The 18,540-nt window shown below is 44.8% G+C and overlaps 1 protein-coding gene across 4 annotated transcripts; it reads right to left on the bottom strand.

Moving 5' to 3' along the window:
• Positions 1-5,994: 5,994 nt before the first annotated feature.
• Positions 5,995-17,433, bottom strand: LOC117887301 (Golgi apparatus membrane protein TVP23 homolog B-like). Of its 4 annotated transcripts, none has more exons than XM_034789756.1 (7): positions 17,287-17,433; positions 14,241-14,323; positions 12,705-12,849; positions 10,916-11,005; positions 8,949-9,080; positions 8,694-8,822; positions 5,995-7,868 (listed from the first exon to the last, which is right to left on the bottom strand). In XM_034789756.1, exons 1-7 carry the CDS (start codon positions 17,383-17,385, stop codon positions 7,836-7,838), a joined length of 711 nt encoding a protein of 236 aa, XP_034645647.1. In that variant the 5' UTR covers positions 17,386-17,433; the 3' UTR covers positions 5,995-7,835. The 4 variants fall into 4 exon arrangements, with proteins under 4 accessions (XP_034645647.1, XP_034645649.1, XP_034645651.1 ...); XM_034789758.1 differs by lacking the exon at positions 17,287-17,433 and adding an exon at positions 17,101-17,182; XM_034789760.1 differs by lacking the exon at positions 17,287-17,433 and adding an exon at positions 16,580-16,598.
• Between the last annotated feature and the right edge of the window lie 1,107 nt (positions 17,434-18,540).

Here is an 18,540-nt window from a genome sequence, read left to right as displayed (position 1 = left end):
TGAATCCCTTACCCAATTCACTTCAAATTTGGTATAAAAATTCATTTTCAGCTCCATAGCTAGCCTACCAATTTTGAGGTTAACACGACCTGCACTCCCCTCCCCCAGAGGCATGGGCCCCAAACACAGGCATGTAATAGAAACACAACTGACACCTTAGCTATGGAGCATTCACCCATCTGCCCCTCAGCAACTGAAGTACAACCCAAAGTTAGTGGATTTAAAGGGGCTCAAAATTCAGGACATGAAAGAGTCCAAGGTGTCCCATTAACTAAGCCCAAATGTATATTTCATAATCCACATTTACCTACATCAACATTAAACACACCACCGATAGCACACATTCAAAAAGACGACACAGAAAGGAAATACAAATTATGTCCAGCATGGCAAAGTTAACATCGCTACAAAAATCTGGAGTTTCTCTCCTTAAATTCGCCAGATTTGTTACTGACATACCAAGCTGTCTGGTATCGCAGGGGGGTGTGACATCTGGCCAGCTGGCATGCCAGGCTGCCTCCAAAAATTGAGTTTAGAAATGGCAGTTTTGGAGGTCACAAAGATGTTTATTTCATCCAAATCCAAAAAAGTTGACTTTCAAAGAAAGAATGCCACCTTGCATTCAAGGAAGGAACACAACCAACAGGACAACAGTACCTCACCCACCTAGTCATTTTGAACAGTTTATAACTCCATTAAAGCATACAGCTGCTTCTAACAGTTGGTGAATGGAATGTGATCAGGTAGAGAAAAGGCACTTCACCAGCCGGAGGGATTTTCTCCTGCTGAATTTCAAAGGCCTGCTGCAAACATAGAAAGTGTGGAGGCATCTCAAAAAAAAAAGCCTGCAAGAATCTTTTATAATGGAAAGTGTTCGGCAGACTAAATTATAGGAGGTGCTACCCACTCCTCCCATAATGTGTACAAAGAAATTATTCACAAACTGGAGATTGAGGGGGAAGAGAGAGAAGCCTGCAACAGTGGATTTTCAGCAACCCCATGGCCTTTAGAGTCACTGCCACCAAAAAATCCCCCCTCTTCAGTCTCTCACTCAGTATAAAAAGGCAGCTATTTATATAGTGGAGACTCCACCCCTAATCCCAGCCTGCATTGTAGGTTAGGCACACAAAGATGGTTAAAATGGTGGACCACATTTCCCATGATGCCTTGAAATGGGCAGCCTTTTTAACCCTAACATCACTTAAAGCACTGGAGAGCTCCAGCTTCTGGTCCTCAAACCAGGGCTAACAGGAGGGGCTTCTGTCCCATACTATATTCCCTAGGCTACTTCCTCTTCATCAAGCATCCATTTGCAACAGAAAAACATGGAATTTGTGTTTTTAAAGAGAATCTTTAGTTTTTACATTTTATGAAAAAATAAAAACATACTGTGGAACCCTCATTATCCTATCTAATTGGGACTGGGGCGAGATCAGATCATCAAAAATTTGGATAATCAGGAGAATAGGCAATGCTCAGGCTATCAGCCCTAGGTGGCGGGACTCCGGCTGTCAGCTTAAAAATTGTAAATATATCAATAAAACACTGTGTTCAACTGATACCTATACATATTGTGACTAGGGAAAGCAAAGTTCCAGGTTTCATTTTAATTGTGGAGAAACACAGATTTTTGTGTTCTTTTTTAATCAGAGAATTTTGTTTATTTTATCATGGAAAACTAGGATCCCTGCTCATCCTAAGATTTTGTATTTTAATTTCCCTGTTTCTTCAAGAAAAACAAAAGAAAAATCTAGAGCAACGGGGCTGGAATATAATTTACAAGGTCCACAGTTTGTCTCCATGCTCACAGCATCTATAAAAATCGTCAGTATACAGGCTCCCTCTTGTGGAGGTGATAAATTGTGCAGAAGCATGAAGATTTCAGCAGTCACTGCACTGAGCTTTGCCTACGGACAAAGTTCTCTTTGTTCTAAACTTTCTTCATAGATATTATCTACAATATTTGGTGGCACCGTTAGTATCCCAGCTCCCAGCATTAGCAAGGATTACACGGCTGGGCATGAATGAAGCTCAGTTTTTAAATGTTTATAATGAAGCATAGGTGCTGGAACTAGGGGTGCTGCCCCACCCCCTGGCTTGAAGTGGTTTCCATTATATACAATTTGGTTAAATGGCTCTCCACACCCCCCACTATACAAACTGTTCAAGTACCCTTGTAACTAAGCTTGTTTGCAGTGTTGGTGTAGCCATGTTGGCCCCAGGATATTAGAGAGACACCGGGTGGGAGGGAATATCTTTTAGGGGGTTTCAAACAATTCCAGTAGAACCCAGCCCATCAAGAACCCAGTAGTGGGGGGGTGGGGTGGGGTGGGGAGGGGCTTGTTTTGTTTTGACTTCTTGCTCTGTTCTTCCTGTGCAGTGCCCTAGACTTCTCCTTTTAGTGCCCTGAATGGGGTGATCATGCCCCCTTTAATGCTTTGTAGCTGTTACTGATGATATCCACAGCACAACAGGCCAATCTTTCTGGGGATGACTGTGTAGTGAGATTCACTAGAGTTAGGGGACTCTCCAGGGGGTAGCAGTGCAGTGAGTAGGAGGAGGATACAGAGTCTCTGTGAGGCTGGGCGTGCAATGACAGTGGGGATGAAGGACTCTCTGAGTCTCCGGGGCCCGTGTTGGAGCTGCTGCTAACAGGAGCTAAAAAACACACCAGTAGAGACCCCATTGCTGCCTAGAGCCGTGATCTTGCAAACACTCAGACATGTTTTTAACTTTTAGTACCGTGTTTGCAGAGTTAGGGTCCAGAGATACATAAATCTAGATGCCCGAGTCTCACACAGAAAGTCTCGATCACAGGCAGGGATCCTGGAGCATTTCAGTTTTAGCAATCAGCTGTTCAAAAAAAAAAAATTTCCTCCCCTTAATCATGTAATAATATTGCCTGCTACACAGCAATGTTTGACCACGTTTGCAGGCGCACACTGCCAGTTAGTGGAAACGGAGTGAGGGACACGGAGAGGGATAGGAAGCCAAAAATTGGCTTTCCTTGGTTAGAAAATAGGTATTTGGAAAGAGAAAAGGCAGTGCAGGAACAGCATCAGAGCATGGGCTGCTCTTGGAACAAGGGCGGGAAGGGGTCACTATAACTTGCAAGTCACCTATTTTTAGTGTAAGGTATTTGCTTGGGCCCTTGGCAACCTTGTGTTGGGGTTGCTAAAATTCCCAAACACTGTTATTTTTAAAACCTTAACCCTTGTTCTATTTAAGTTTCCTGCCTCCCTTACCCCCACTGCACTCCCCTGGTCTGTCATATAGATAGTGTACTCCTCAGACCCAGGTTTGGGGCCCGGGTCTCCTCTTCCCAAGTGCTCAAAACTCATGAGTCGGCCCACAAAATAGCATCAGATTCTAAAAGCAAGAGGTTTGGGATCTTTTTGTTTGCCTACTGCTGGTGGAACTTTTAGAGGGTCACAGTTGCAAACTTTTCTCTTCAGCTACAAGGGCTAAAAAAAAAAAAAGGCTTTTTTTTTTTTCCAAAATGGAAGCTGAGATTCTCACATATCACATGACTCCAGGAGCTGGTGCTTCAAGAAATCAGCATGAGATAGCAACATTCTTTCCCTTACACAGGTATGAGACAGGAACAACTCTAAGTCACTGATGTTACACTCATGTAAAACTGGCAACAGCAGAGGCAGCCTTTTTTACTTAATCATCTGAGAAGTGATATGCATAGTAAGGATCAAATTCAGCCCTGGTGAACTCTATCAACTCTGAGGCCTGGTTTTCCATCTCCTTATTCCACTGATTAAGCTGCACCAGTATAAGACCAGAGTGATGCAGCAGGGAATCAGGTTCTAACAGCCCTTGCAGGTGCAAGGAGCATTCAACACCCCCCCCACAACCTAGCACCTTTGAACAGGCATCTCCTCCATGGGAACTGAGGATATAGATGTCATTGCTTTCCCACCCCCAAACCATGGGCAGGGCACAGAGCTCCAGTGCCACCTTTCTGTCCAGCCTAGTCAATAGGCTTGTTTAACAGCTCCTGCTGCCCCACTACCCTCCATAGCAGTGACACTCAGACCCAGGAGCTGCAAGTGACTCTTCACGGTGTCCTGTGTCTCTTTGCAGCTCATATTAAAACACTGACTTAATTATTAACCCAAGTTATTAACCAATCAGAAGGCTTTTACTATGTTATTAACCAATTGTAGAGTACTCCTTCAGTCATTTTGCTGTGATAATATGTTTATTTATAAAAATAGTAACTAAAACAATGAATTCAGACTCCTGGGGCTCTTTTGGGTAATGCTGATTGCTAACTGGGCTCCTGAACCACAAGATCAAACTGCAGAGCTAGTACTACCACACCCCACAATTAGACAACATCTGTGGATGCCTGTGGTCATCCTGGTATGATCCCCTGGTGGCCAAGGTATGGACCCCCCATACTTCACCAGGACTACACCCCGGCATCCCTTAATAATTACTGAGTAGGCACTTTTGTATGAGTCAAGTAGCTCTTTTGCTGGGGAGTTATTTAGTTTTCTCAGCCAAACCTATTACATCAGGTTCTTCAGCCTTTGCCCTTTCTTGGAATAAAGTTTTTTTCCTGCCCCCTCTGAGGGCTCATAGTTAGCTTACATGCATGTCTCTGCCCTCCCCAGGCCTACTTCCATGCAGAGGTTTTCTTGTAGCTAGTCACTGTTCTTCCCTTCCTAGGCCTACCTTCTTTCTGACAGGTTTGCTACTCCTCATAGCTAGGCAGTTTATTCCTGCTCACCCTGGGCCTGCCCTCTTCCTGAAGGACTAGCAGACAGTTTTTTCTCTTCTCATCCCCTCCAGACTGACTTAGGCCTGCTGTCTCCTCCTTATTTATACTCCCAAGCAGGTGGCACCCCACCCCCTCATCAGGCCCCAACAGGGTGCACTTGGTTAGTCATCAGGATGGCTGAACTCACTTCATTTAAGGCCGTGATACCATCCTCTTCAGGGCCAATGTAGAGATCTCTTCTGCAGCCCACAAGGTGTGGTGCGGTGCTCTCCCCAGATGAACTCTGTACAGCAGTTACCTCACCCAGCCCTAGCTGCAGATCAGGTAATTTAATTGTATAGCCTGTGTTATTGTGTGGTAGATACTAGGCCTCAGGGTATGATTTTTGTATTTGTTTTCATTACTCCACAGACTGTAGAACCATTTGGATCAATTACAGGGTACTGGCTCGTATGGGTGAAAAAGCTGGGCTGGTACATTCAATTGCATATCTTATCTATGTTCCTGTTTGACTGTATTATGTGCAATAAAACAATTGATTTCATATCACTATTTTTGTTCAAAAATAAAACCACCCCAAAACTAAACATGTCTCTTTAGTGCAATGATGTGCCTTGTAAAAGTACAATCCAGCCAACCTACATCTTCGTGCATCTCTCTCTCTATTGACTCACAGTTGTCCCAACCCCACTAAAGAGAAGGGCCCGCTCGGCATGGCTCATGGTAGAATGGCTGCAGCTGAGAGGAGGGGACTTACAAGTGATTCAATAGACAAATTGGTTTCTCTCTTCAACTTCTCCCCACTGAACCCTATTACCCACTCTAGAGTGGGATTTTTCTCTTATTGTTACTCACTGCTTTGCAAAGATCAGTTTTGTCACTGTTATTCTTTCCTGTGTCCATCCATCGGTTTCTTTGCACTCAAATATATTTTAGAGTGGTGTGGTGGATGAAGCACAGAGCTAGAAACACCCAAATGTTAACCTCTGCTCTGCCATGATTTGCTGAGTTGCTATGGGGCACATCAGTTTCCTCATCTGTACCATGGGAACAGCAATATCTACCTCAGGGGGGTGTGGTGTGCACTAATGTAAGCAAAGCAATTTGAGTTCCTCAGATGGAAGGAGCTATAGCTGCCCTTGTTAATAACATGTGACTCAACAAGCAATCCTTGTTAAGCTGTGTTGTTATTCCATTGCCTGTCCATCCAGTGTCATCAGTTTCTACTAAGGGCACCCGATCTGGTAGACAAAGCATTATTTAATTTAAAGACTTTATAAATATTTATTTACAAAAAGATATTAGTCCAAAGAGTTTAACAAATGTACAGCGCCGGAGCTTGAAGAGATTTTACAATTTCAATATATTGCTTTAGTATAGGAAGAAAAACATTGTTAATGCAATCCCACGATTTAGATCCAAAAAAAGACTATGCTTTTAAATTAAAAATACCCATCCACGGTTATATTCTCCCCTCTGATGTAAAAGACTAATCCCCCTTCAACTGAGTTACAGGACAAGGGAGAATTGGTCCCCTCTCGATGCTGCTTTTCAAGCAAAACACGTCACCTTCCTTCATCTAACTGAACAACATAACCCAAAAGTCCACGAGCACACAGCAGATGCAGATTTCTTACCAACCCCAGTGAATTTGTTGGCGGGCACAACTTGAGGAGCAGTTACAGCATGGATTAGTGTAATGTAAACCTTTCTGCCAAATTGGCATTCAAGCATTAGGTTTCTTAGACAGCTCCGGAATATGAATTATTCAGATTGCATGAATCCACCCTGCCAGCAACACAGTGAGTGAGAGGAAAGCGGCCAGTTAAAAATTTGGAATCATACCCTGAATTTTTAGTGAGGGCTGTTTTCAACTACTAATAATGTTCAGCTGCACTTTACTAGCAAGTGAGCCTGAGCATTTCTCTGTGTGTGTGGAACACAAGGGTCACATATGCATGTAGTGTTATATATATAGTACCAGTGGGGGAGAATCAGCGGTCAGTTATCTCCAATAACAGCAGTGCCATCCTTTGCAGACAGACTGGCAGTCAATGCAGGTCTGCAATACACCATTTCCTGCAGTGGCAAACTTACTGATGCACTTATCAAGCATCACCACCCCCCCATCTATCCCAGGGAGCCTCAGATACCGCCTTGGGCACAGTGTAGATGTATCGTGGTCTGTTAAGGCAGCATGAAGTACTTTGTTTTATTAGTGATGGCCAGGCAACAACCACTCACAGCTTCACGTTGCTGCTAGTATTTTGCACGGCTTCCCCTGAAACCCACTGCCCGTTCTCATGCTTTCTAAGGGTTTAGTTCCACATCATCCTAGCTCCTGCCTTATTTGGGAAGCAAAACTTATATAAATTGAGCAAGGTGGAATCAAAGCTGCAGCATAACCTCTCAGTCAGGTGGTAATCGGGCTGTCCAGAATATCAAAGTTTCATTCATAAGTAAAGTAACTGAGCTGCTTAGATGTCACTTTAAGATCCCACCCAAGCCAATGACAGAAGTCCCATTGAATTCAATGGGAACAGGTTCAGGACCAACATCTGCTAACAGGTCATCTTCTAGCTACTTTCAATGTACAGAATAAGAGTGGGATTTAGACAGCAATTACCTCCAACAGCAGAATTACTTCTGCAGGTAGTAATTCTGCAGGGTGAATTTCTATTTGATGCAACTGCTGGAGGGACGGGGGTGTTTTTGAATGATATAAAACCTGCCTCATTTACATTTTTCACACTGACAAATTATGAGGAAGGATACCCGGTAGTTTTATCTCTTACTTCACCCCGGACTGTTTAGTTCCCATTTAGGCTCCAGATCTATGATTTTCTTTTAATTAAAAGATTAGGTGAATTAACTCAAGTGCCTTAACCAAACAAACTATTAGAAGAGCTCTGAAATGCAAACTGTTGCAGAAAAACTGAAAGTAATTTGCTATGAGAGTTGACCTGAAGTCTTACAAGATTTAATTTAAAAAAAAAAAAAAAAATCCACACACAGTTTATGTAGCTCCTAAACTCATGGTCAGAAAACATTTACTGTTGTTCACCAGTATAAATCCAATCCAATTTTGGATCAGTCTTCAGGATTCGGCTTGGTCATCTTTAACCACAGTCTGCGGAAGAAAGAAAAGGGGCATTACTTCAGAACAAAGCTAGCCACAGCTGGACTCCTAGGGCAAATGCTTCAGAAAGCTGGCCTGTGCCTTCTTGGATAGGAAACCCTTGACAAATCAAAGAGGTTGACTAAATTTGAGCCAAGAAACTGAGTTAGGCTATGTCTTCACTGCAAAATGAGGTGTGTTTTTATACTGAGTCAACTATTTCAATGTAAAATCCTAGTGAAGATAAGGCACAGGTAGTTTTTACCTTGATGCTGCTAGTCAACCCCAGGTGAGGGGCTAGATTGCTGACAATGGTGTGCTACAGATGGAACTTAGTCCCAAGTATACCACAGAGCATCACACTAATTCATCAGGACGTCAAGCTGCGAAGAGGGCAAAGTACTAATACCCATGCTGGGGAACTCCTAATAAGGAGTTCTTCCACCCCTCACCCCATACTCTCTTTAGGCCCAGGCAGGGGAGGAAGTTTGTGGACAGAAACACAGACATGGTATGTGAGAAACAGCCTTCCTCCACTCCTGCAGCAAGAGATTTGCAATGAAACCACCACTTTTTACACTGCCCAGCAAATTGTAAAACCAACCTAAAATTATTGAATGGTACAAGCTTTTCTACATGCAGCAATAAAGACGATAAAACTCAGCCCAGTTAGCTTGGTCTTGCTATGGCACTGCCAACTGAAAGCTACTGGGCTAAAGAAGATTGCTCCAAAGTAACTCGGTTAATGAGCCAAGTCTCAGTGTCCCATGTGCCGTATTTAAACACATGCTGAGAAGGGACATTTAGGCTTCACTCAGTAACCTGTGGGATCCTCACCTGCCGCAAGAACTGTCTTCCAAGATAGGAGGTAGCCATGCTGGTTAAATTTGTTTTTCTGCCCACTTTACACTTGATATAACCATACAGGTTGGCCCCCTGTAGCACCACTCCCATTGTAACCACTGCCTGTGACAGAGGAGAAAAGACACAAGGAACAGGGGTTTATTGTCCTGTTCTCGAAAGTCAGAGGTGACAAATCTGTCCAGGTATTTAATGCACCCAGTCACTATAGGATTGAGGTGCTAAACTCACCAGCCATTTCACTTTGAATGAAAACAGGGCACTGAAGGCAAATATCACCCAGATGACAGGACAGGTAACTAGTCCTAACCAGAAGATTCTGGACTCTGCTTCAGATGAAACTTTTTTCCCTTGAGCCGATGCCTGGAAATGGAAGGAAGTAGAAACTGAGCAGTCTGTTTCCTTGTACAACTCACAGTATCATTAAAAACAACCCAGAACCAACATCCCACAAGTGTTTGAATCCATACTGCAGCGCACAAGTGGCTGCTAAGATGCACTCCTAAGGCATGTGGGGAGCTTTCGAGCCCTCTTGGTGCTGTGGAAACATGGCATTTTTTTTTAAAAGGACTTTTCCTGTCAGTTTTCTGGCTGAAATGAAAAGTGTGGAATACGCCCTTTGCTATTTTTAGGGACTGGATAAGGGACATTTTTGAACTATTAACATAACACCCCAAGTTCCTGATAACATCAACCACCAGAAGAGCATACCAGTGACCCATCATCACATGCCCTAGCGTACAGTGTCTCTATCACAAACCAAGGGGGGAGGGAACTAGTGATACATCTTATTACCGTTAGGAAGCTGGTGTTGCCATAGCCAGCAAAACTTCCCCTCAGAACAATCATCAGCTAACTGGACTGCCGCATCTTTATTAACACTTAGCACTTGCTTATTAAAAAGTCCCTTGTAGTGTATTGCACTGTATAATTATACAGCACGAGACAGGCCAAGACATACTGCAGAGCCCTTGGTATATTTCAAAGCACTGTATAGGCAACTATGTCTAGCTGCTCCCAATAGATGCAAAATTAAATCCTTATGCCCTTGGTAAGTAGGCCAATGTAGAGTAGTACAAACAAAAGGGACAGTGCTAATTCATACAGACTTACTATGTTTATATGTTTTCATACTAGTTCCTAGTATTACTGAGCCTGAGGTCACGTCCCCCAGATGTGGAAAGAATCGAGCCTGTGAGCACAAGCTCTCAAGCAAGCATCCATTCCCTATTTTCCCCCAAGACAATATTAACCTAATATAGCTTTAGGAGGTTCAGACAACTCAACTGCAAGTATTCTATTTCTTTTCCTCTGCTCTAGTTTCTCTAAACTAGTTTGATCTGGAGAAAGGGTGGTCCAGTGGTTAAGGTGTTAGTCTAGGATTTGAAAGACCTGGGTTCAAATTCCTGCTCAACCACAGAATTCCTATGTGCCCTTGGGCAAGTCACTTAGTCTCTCTGGGACTCAGTTCCCCATCTGTACAATGGGGATAACAGCCTTCCCTGCCCCACCAGGGAGTTGACAATAAATACATTGAAGATGGTGAGGTGCTCAGACACTATGGTGATTGGGGCCATATAAACATTTAAGATTAACAGACAGATCGTTTAAGAACATAAGAATGGCCACACTGGGTCAGATGAAAAAGGTCCATCTAGCCCAGTATCCTGTCTTCTCTCAGTGACCAATGCCAGGTGCCCCAGAGGGAATGACCAGTATAGGTAATCATCAAGTGATCTATCCCGTCACCCATTCCCAACTTCTGGAAAACAAAGGCAAGGGACTGATGAAACATTATGAGAGTTAAAATATTTAATATCAGAAGTCTTACATTGACTTCACACAGTGAAATGGTCTCTGCTCTTGGGATCCCACAAATGAAAGCTGGGGGCATGGCTGGACTCTAGCTATCCACGATGACCAGTTTCACATTTACACCAAAGGACATACAGAGCCTTTAGGTCACTGGCTCCATATCAGATCAGGACAGGATAGTGACTGAGAACCATTCAGAGAGTGGCTGAGGGTTAACAACATTTGATGGCCATGCACTAGCCTGTATGGAACAAGCTGGTGCTTTCAGCCTGTGACTAGTGCCAAATGTCCACCTCACAAAATCCACCTCTCAAGTGTCACTCCTCGGTACATGGAGATTTTACCAAACTGCAGCAGTTAAAACACAAACATTAAACATTTACCTTCCTGGCTTCAAACACCCAGTGACTCTTGCCATCATCATCCACCTGGTTCCACCAGCGAAGGCCGACCATCAGCCGACCCGTAACATTCTGGAGAGGGTTAAATACAGGAGGAAGTGGGGTTCAGAGAGATTTTAGCCCTATACCGCCAACCAAAGAAATCCTTCCTGTATCTTGCCCATGAAATACCAGAATGAACATTCAAAACCAATTCTTCCCATGTCTTCTAAACTCCTAATGTCTTCAATTGCTATGTCAACCTCAACAACCAATGCCACCACTTATTATATCAGTTACTACCAGACCATATTCCTTAAACTGTATTATAGGTGATGCTGGTAGTTATCGGCATGGCTTATATTTATGGCTGCCTAACAGTTCCCATTATAAGACAAGGAGGAGGACATACACTGGAATTTGTAAGACTTTGTGATATGGGCCTCACCTGTCAAAAAAGTCATCAGCTGTCACTGTTTGAACTGAAATCTTCCAAGTCAGTAGTCTGCCTCAGGGTGGGAAGACTGGGGTTGGCTGGATATCAGTGGGATGAGTGGGGAAGTTTGGGACAAGTAGCCTCGGAAGTGGACTGGGGATGGGAAAGACTGGGACAAAGAGCCTGAAATGAGGATTTAGGATCACAAATAGCATGTGATCTTGTAATTTAAGACTGTATCATAATTCACACACACTGTACTGTACAAGGGGATAAACTAAGATTGCACAGGCAACCTTAACTCTAGCATCTCCTAATTTCTGAGAGTGCTTGACACTGTAAATCTTAACGTTCTTTTAATGTAAAGTTTATGTGTAATGCCATGTGCTGTAGGCTTGCACTAGGTATTCTAACTGGGCTCCAAAGGTAGCTTCTCGGTATCCTTATTCTGTCCAAGGCATTAGCAGAGCTCAATTGGGGCATGCTGTTGGGGAAGATCTTGTTGTTTCAATTAACACTTCCAGTAATAAGGTAACTCATCAGTCTGACAGGCAAGGCTACAAAGTCACCATATACATAACTCTGCTAAGAGTGACGAGCAGAAGCAGCTTTAAAGAGAAAGCAGTTTATTAGTACCACCAAGCAGCAGAACTGTGCACTCCTGTTTTAAAGCCCAATAATGAATTTGTATTACCGGTAGGTGTGCGTTAGTAATAATAATTAACATGATATTCCAGGGCAAACCACAGCAACAGCCTGGTTGCTTCTCTTGAGGTGGGAACTGAGAATGCCTTGTCAAATGCTAGTGCAGTAAAGCAAGGTGTCTTCATTAGAGGGTAATGGAGTGGAAAGCCAAATTCCTAACAGTATTGGGGTAGTACTTTATTCTTGAATTTGGTGATCTCAATAAGCACAGTCAAGTATAATGCAAGTAGGCATTGTTTAGGATCTCTCGTGGCCATGCCAATGTATTTTCTAGCATCTTCAGCCCAACAACAATTAATTTCAATATTAAGAAAAAAATGTGGGTTGGAGTGTTCTGGCAAGTCTTGAATCTGAAGGAGACCTCATCATTTCTGTTTATGAAGCCTATAGTGCATTATGTGAATCAAAGGGAAGTCTGAGATTAACCCTCACCCCTATCCACCCCTCCAAAATAAATGAGAGACAGACATAATTTGAGATTAAGAGATTCCCAGAATTTCTAAAGTTCTTAAAGAAACTGTAATGTTTCATAACTTGCAGGATCTAAAAGAGTTGACTTTATTTTTGAACAAAGCCAAACATATTCAGACAGTTTGACCTGGCCTATTGCTCTCTTGAAAGAATATTTTAAAGTGATGAAAGGGGACTTACCTTTACTGCCCAAAAGTCACACGACAGGAGCAGGATAATTGACACCATGCAGGCAATAAAGCTGCTGCTGATCAGTTCACAGAGAAGATAGACAACTATTGCACTGACTCGGAAGAACAAGTGGAAAAATGATGCCACTGGGTGCCTGTAACCAATACATCAGAAATACAATTCAGTCACATGTCTCTGAAACAAGACTGAAGCCACTTGGTAAAGAGATGACATGTTCTCTCAAGGCAGAAGAGGATTTTTTTCATCTGCACAGCCTAGGAGGGCAAATTCCTTTAAATGAGGCTGGTTTGCAGAGCATGCTGACAACAGTGGCAAAGATGAGCATCGCAGCACTAGTACACATCATTCTTATAGCATAACAAAGTCCTCTAGGTCAGAGGTTCTCAACCTTTTTCTTTTCTGAGGCCCCTCCCAACATGCTATCAAAACTCCATGGCCCAGCTGTGCCACATCTGTTTTTCTGCATATAAAAGCCAGGGCTGGCATTAAAGGGTAGCAAGCAGGGCAGTTGCCCGGGGCCCCACACCACAAGGGAGACCACAAAGTTAAGTTGCTCAGACTTTGGCTTCAGCCCCGGGTGATGGGGCTCGGGGCCCCTGGCTGCAGACCTGGGCAGCTGGGCTTTGGCCTTCTGCCCTGGACCCTAGCAAGTCTAACACCAGCGATGCTTGGTGGACCTCCTGAAACCTGCCCTCCACAGCACCCCCAGTGGAGAACCACTGCTCTAGGAGATAACTCCACAGACTTATCCTGCCTGTGGCCATCGTTCAAAGTGCATGCAGGATTTGAGGTGGGAGAGAAGAAGGGAGCAGGTGAAGCCCCTCAGAAGTACTCAATATGTAGCAGTTTTTGTGTGGTAACATTAAGACAAACACTCTATTGAGTTGAACAGAAACAGATCGCACCTCTCTATAGGGAAATGCTGCTCTTTTCACGGTCTGCTCTGGTGCGTTTCCATTTCAAAGAGGCTTTACTCTACAGGAGCTCCCTGTGTATGGCTGTACAGCGCATTTGGGGGTAAAGCAGGAGTGAGGCTGCTGGATCAGCCACTATGATATGGCATGCAAGGGGAAGAAGGGAAACAGAACAGAGGCTATTCCAGACATGAGACTGGAGAAATGCTCATGGAGTGTCCTAGAAAGAAGGATTCCTCCCTCTATGTCCTGAAAAACTCCCTATTACACAAGACGCAGTGCACTGGAGCCAGGATTTTGGCCAGTTCACACCTCTTATTGTTTCAGACTGTGTTCCTGAGTCTGCACACAGACAATATAGGGACCATCGCAACCATAAAGACGTGGACTTTTTTTAATGGAAGATTAAATTCTTCAGCAATTCATGAGTAAGCCTTCTAGCCTCCCCATTTGCCAGGAAACATTTCTTGACATTCACTTCTAAGAGAGAAACTCACTGCTCCTGCACCAATAAGTAGACACGAAACAAACAAGAACAAACACGCCAGTCCTGCCTCTGCCACATTTCTGGGTGGAACCCATGAAGGAACAATTTCTACTGATCACAGACCTTATCTTTGACTTTTTTGATCTCGTGGATACTTCTTCATCTGCATCAAACAGTGACACATCTTCAGTGTCATCATTACTGTCCTAAAGTGGCAGACAGATACGAAATGATACAAGAGAAGTAATTGATACAGTATTTTCAGATGCAAAAAGGGGTTTTGGTTTTGATTATCCAGAATTATTCTGATGAGGCCTTAAGGTCAAAGAACTTGGAAATTAACCAAATGCAACAGAAATAACACATATACCCCAAACTGTTTAAACACTGTCGCCTTCATCTTGCATCATGTGAAGACCATCTTAAACACATGCTTTGATCCAAAGGGCCCTTTTGCAAACAGCAGGGTAATCTCAGGTCTTAATGTAAGTCCTTTATGCACACAGCCTCAGTCCTTTTGAGCATTTCTGGACTTCTTGTTTATTTTCAGAGGCATAAACCTCGGCTTGTCCATGTTATATTAAGGTTCCACAGAGGACATAAATGGTGAAATTAGGGGCTGTCTATTTCTCAGAAGTTGGAAGTTACTTGTCTAAAATCTGATTTACACATACTTTTTGCATTGGTATAACTATTTCAGTAAAGAGTGTGATTTTTTTACCAAAATAGTTATAAGGGTACAACCCCTAGTGTGGACAGTTATGCCAGTATAAAGGGGCCTTCGCTGATATAGCTTATTCTCCTTTCCATGTGAGGATAAGCTATACTGATGTAAACACCTTTATACCAGTATAACTGCATCCACATTAAGTGGGTTGTATCGCTTAAACTACACAGATATAGTTAAATCAGTACAAACGTTATGTGTAGACAAGCCCTCAGATATCTCCAGTGAGGTAAATTTTCCTTTCAATGGGTACATTTAACTGCCATTAACACTAAATCAGGTGTTTGTGTGACAGGGTAGCATTTTAAAAAACATCTGGCACATCTTTATCACAGAGTTTACAAAACTAAGATAGAGGATCTTCTCCTGCCTTCACTGTACAGCAGATCCTTTCTGTAAGGCCTGCCCAAGTCCAAGCTCTTCGGAGTCACTCGCATGCAGAATGCTGCAGAGTTGCTACGCATACAAAGAAAAATCACATCATGCATTCTTCAAAATCCTTCTGGCTTCCCATTCAATTCAGGAATCTGCTCAAATTTGCCCTAACTGTTTTTACGACTCTTACCACTCGGCACAGTGGACCTACCCCAGCCCAATACACAGGTCATGGGTCAAATTCAGTGTTGATGTAATGCAGTGTTACAAATTAGTCTTTACTGAGAGATCTCAAGCATTCGCACAACTGAGCTTTTTTCAAAGTTCCATGTATTTGTCTGCATTGGCTTTATGAATTTATATTAAACTTGAGTTATGCTTGTAAGTTCATGTCCCTGAATGTCTGATCCCGGATGGTTTTTTTTTTTTTAGTTATTTGATGAACACTACACAATACAATGGCACATGTCAGCCCTGATTTTGCAAACAATCAAACAACTGATTAAGTATAGGAGTAGTCCCAGGGACTACTCACATACTTAAAGTTAAGCATGAGTTTAAGCATTTGCAGGATAAAAAAAACATAATCTGGTCATATTTTATGTTTATATTTACAAAATTTGGCATAATTCCTTGGCATCTACAAATATATCACATCACTGTTAAGACACCTTTCCTATAAGAGTTTCTATAGTTCCGTTAAATAACTGATTATTGAAGATTGCAAGAGGTTTAATAATGAAAAGCATTCATGTCTTTGTTCTTTGCATTTACTTGGCTCAATGAAATCCAGATCCCTGACTAGGGCCTACTGATGCTACCACAATATAAATCCTAATTAAGCAGTAATTGGCAAATGGTTTAGTTAAGACAGGGATCGGCAACCTTTGGCACGCAGCCCACCAGGGTAAGTTCCCTGGCGGGCCAGTTTGTTTACCTGCCGCGTCTGCAGGTTCGGCCAATCGCAGCTCCCACTGGCTGCGGTTCGCTTCTTCAGGCCAACGGGGGGCTGCAGGAAGCGGCGGGAAGCAGCAGCCAGTACATCCCTTGGCCCACACCGCATCCCACAGTTCCCATTGGCCAGGAACGGGGAACCGCGGCCAGTGGGAGCTGCGATCAGCCGAACCTGCAGACGCAGCAGGTAAACAAACCGGCCCAGCCCACCAGGGAGCTTACTCTGGCAGGCCACAGGCCAAAGGTTGCCGATCCCTGAGTTAAGATTTCCAGTTACTAGTGTTTATCCACGTGCGTTTATTTTCAGGTCAATTATTGCTTATTTTTAGTAAAAATATTTTGGTGTTTTAAAAGTATTTCACCTAAAGTATTGTTTTAAAAAAAAGGCTCATCACAAGCTCCCTACCTCCAAGCAGCAGTAGATCCCTGGTATTCATATCTTAACCTGCCCCCCCCACCCCGTCTCCTAGTAATTCTTTTGCTATGCTCCCACGCACTGAAATAACTGCTCTGACGACCCGATCACCATCTGCCCAGAACCCCTTCCATCCGGACCCTTGCCCTCCGACCCCAGCTAACCACCAGCCCTGAACCCCCTTCCACCCTGACCTCCGACCCCAGGTCGCCACCTGCCCTGAACCCCCTTCCACCCTGACCCCTGCCTTCCGACCTCAGCTAACCACCAGCCCTGAACCCCCTTCCACCCTGACCCTTGCCCTCCGACCCCAGCTAACCGCCAGCCCTGAACCCCCTGCCTTCCGACTCCAGCTCGCCACCAGCCCTGAACCCCCTGCCCTCTCACCCCAGCTCACCGCCTACCCTGAACCCCATTCCACCCTGACCCCTGCCCTCCGACCCCAGCTAACCGCCAGCCCTGAACCCCCTTCCACCCTGACCCCTGCCCTCCGACCCCAGCTCGCCGCCTACCCTGAACCGCCAGCTCTGCTCACCCTCCCGTGTTGGCCTCTGAGCCATGAACCCTCCTCCTACCTCTTTAATCACCGACCCCTGACCCTTGGCCTCTGACCCTTGACCCCTCTCCACGCCAGGCCATTGCCAGCGGAGACCGAGGGGCAACCCCACTAACCCCGGGCTCCCCGGGACCCTCCTCACCTGCCGTAGCATCGTTGGAGCCTCCTCACTTCCGCCTCCCGCCACGTCACCGCCCGGGGCCAATCCCTCACGTGAGCCCCGCCCGTCGCGTGTCGTCATCACGCCGCGCCAGGTGGGCACAGGACCAACGCGTGAGTGACAGGCCCTGGCCGCGGAGGTGTGAGCGGCTGGTTACCCTGGCGGCGCGGGCTCTCGCCAGGACCCCGTGTAGGCCCCAGCGGCACCTCAGGGCCTACCCTGGCGCTGGGGCACTGCAAGGCCGTCCTCTCCCCAGCACCGGCCTCTCCAGGCTCCCTGCCCCGCGGCCGGTCAGCTGGAAGGTCCCCAGAGCGGCCCCCAGCCCCGTGTTAGGGGATCGGAGCCGGGCGGTTTTCCCCGCGGCGCGTCGGCCCGGGTAACTGCATGGCTGGGAGGGCCTGGTGCTGGGGAGAGGTGCCGTGTGCCAGGGAGCTGTAGTGCTGTCAGTCCAGCACCACTGCAAACCCTGCAGCAGCAAGGTAGTAAATCCTCTCCGAAAGGCAGCAGCTAGGTCAAGGGAAGAAGTCTTCCATTGGCCTGTCTGCATTACAGGAGGGGGTTAGGTTGACTTACCTACGCCTCCCAACCACAGACCTGAGCAATGGAGCCAGGGTGACTTAAGTTTTAGGTGCAGACCAGTCCCAAGGTAGGGATTTGTAGCAATCATAGTTGGAAGGGTCCTCAGGAGATCATCTAGTCCAAAGCAGGGCAAATCCCCAGATTTTTTTTTTTTTTTTTTTTTTTACCCCAGTTCCCTAAATGGCCCCCTCAATGACTGAATTTACAACCCTGGGTTTAGCAGGCCAATGCTCAAACCACTGAGCTAGCAATGTAGTGACACTGCTGTGAATTCCCTTCACATATGTTGCTTTCTCTTTACTGTTAAGAAAGATGCATTCTTTAACTCAAGGTAACTAATGCATGAGAGCTATCTTGACTTATAAACACAGTCATGATGAGACAAGGCACTTTAGATTGATCATGGGTACACTAGGTGAGGCCAACTGCAGATGGACCTGTCTAGTTTACTAAAATGTCTTGACTTCACTGTATTTTTTTCCCTTGGGATTGCTCATGCGCATTAGTAAACCTGAGGTAAAAATTGCACCTTTTTCAGCAGCAAAGATAAGGCCTTAGAAAGGGCTCTGCAGTTACAACTACTGCTAAGTCAGCCCTGCTCCTAGTTTTGGCACACCAAGATCCAAATTGTGATGTTTGGTCCTCAATGTTGCCAGC

Source organism: Trachemys scripta, chromosome 14 (genome assembly GCF_013100865.1).
Source record: "Trachemys scripta elegans isolate TJP31775 chromosome 14, CAS_Tse_1.0, whole genome shotgun sequence".
NCBI classification, from domain to species: Eukaryota; Metazoa; Chordata; order Testudines; family Emydidae; genus Trachemys; species Trachemys scripta.
Note: the sequence above shows the minus strand (reverse complement) of the source record. Positions and strands in the feature narration are given on the sequence as shown.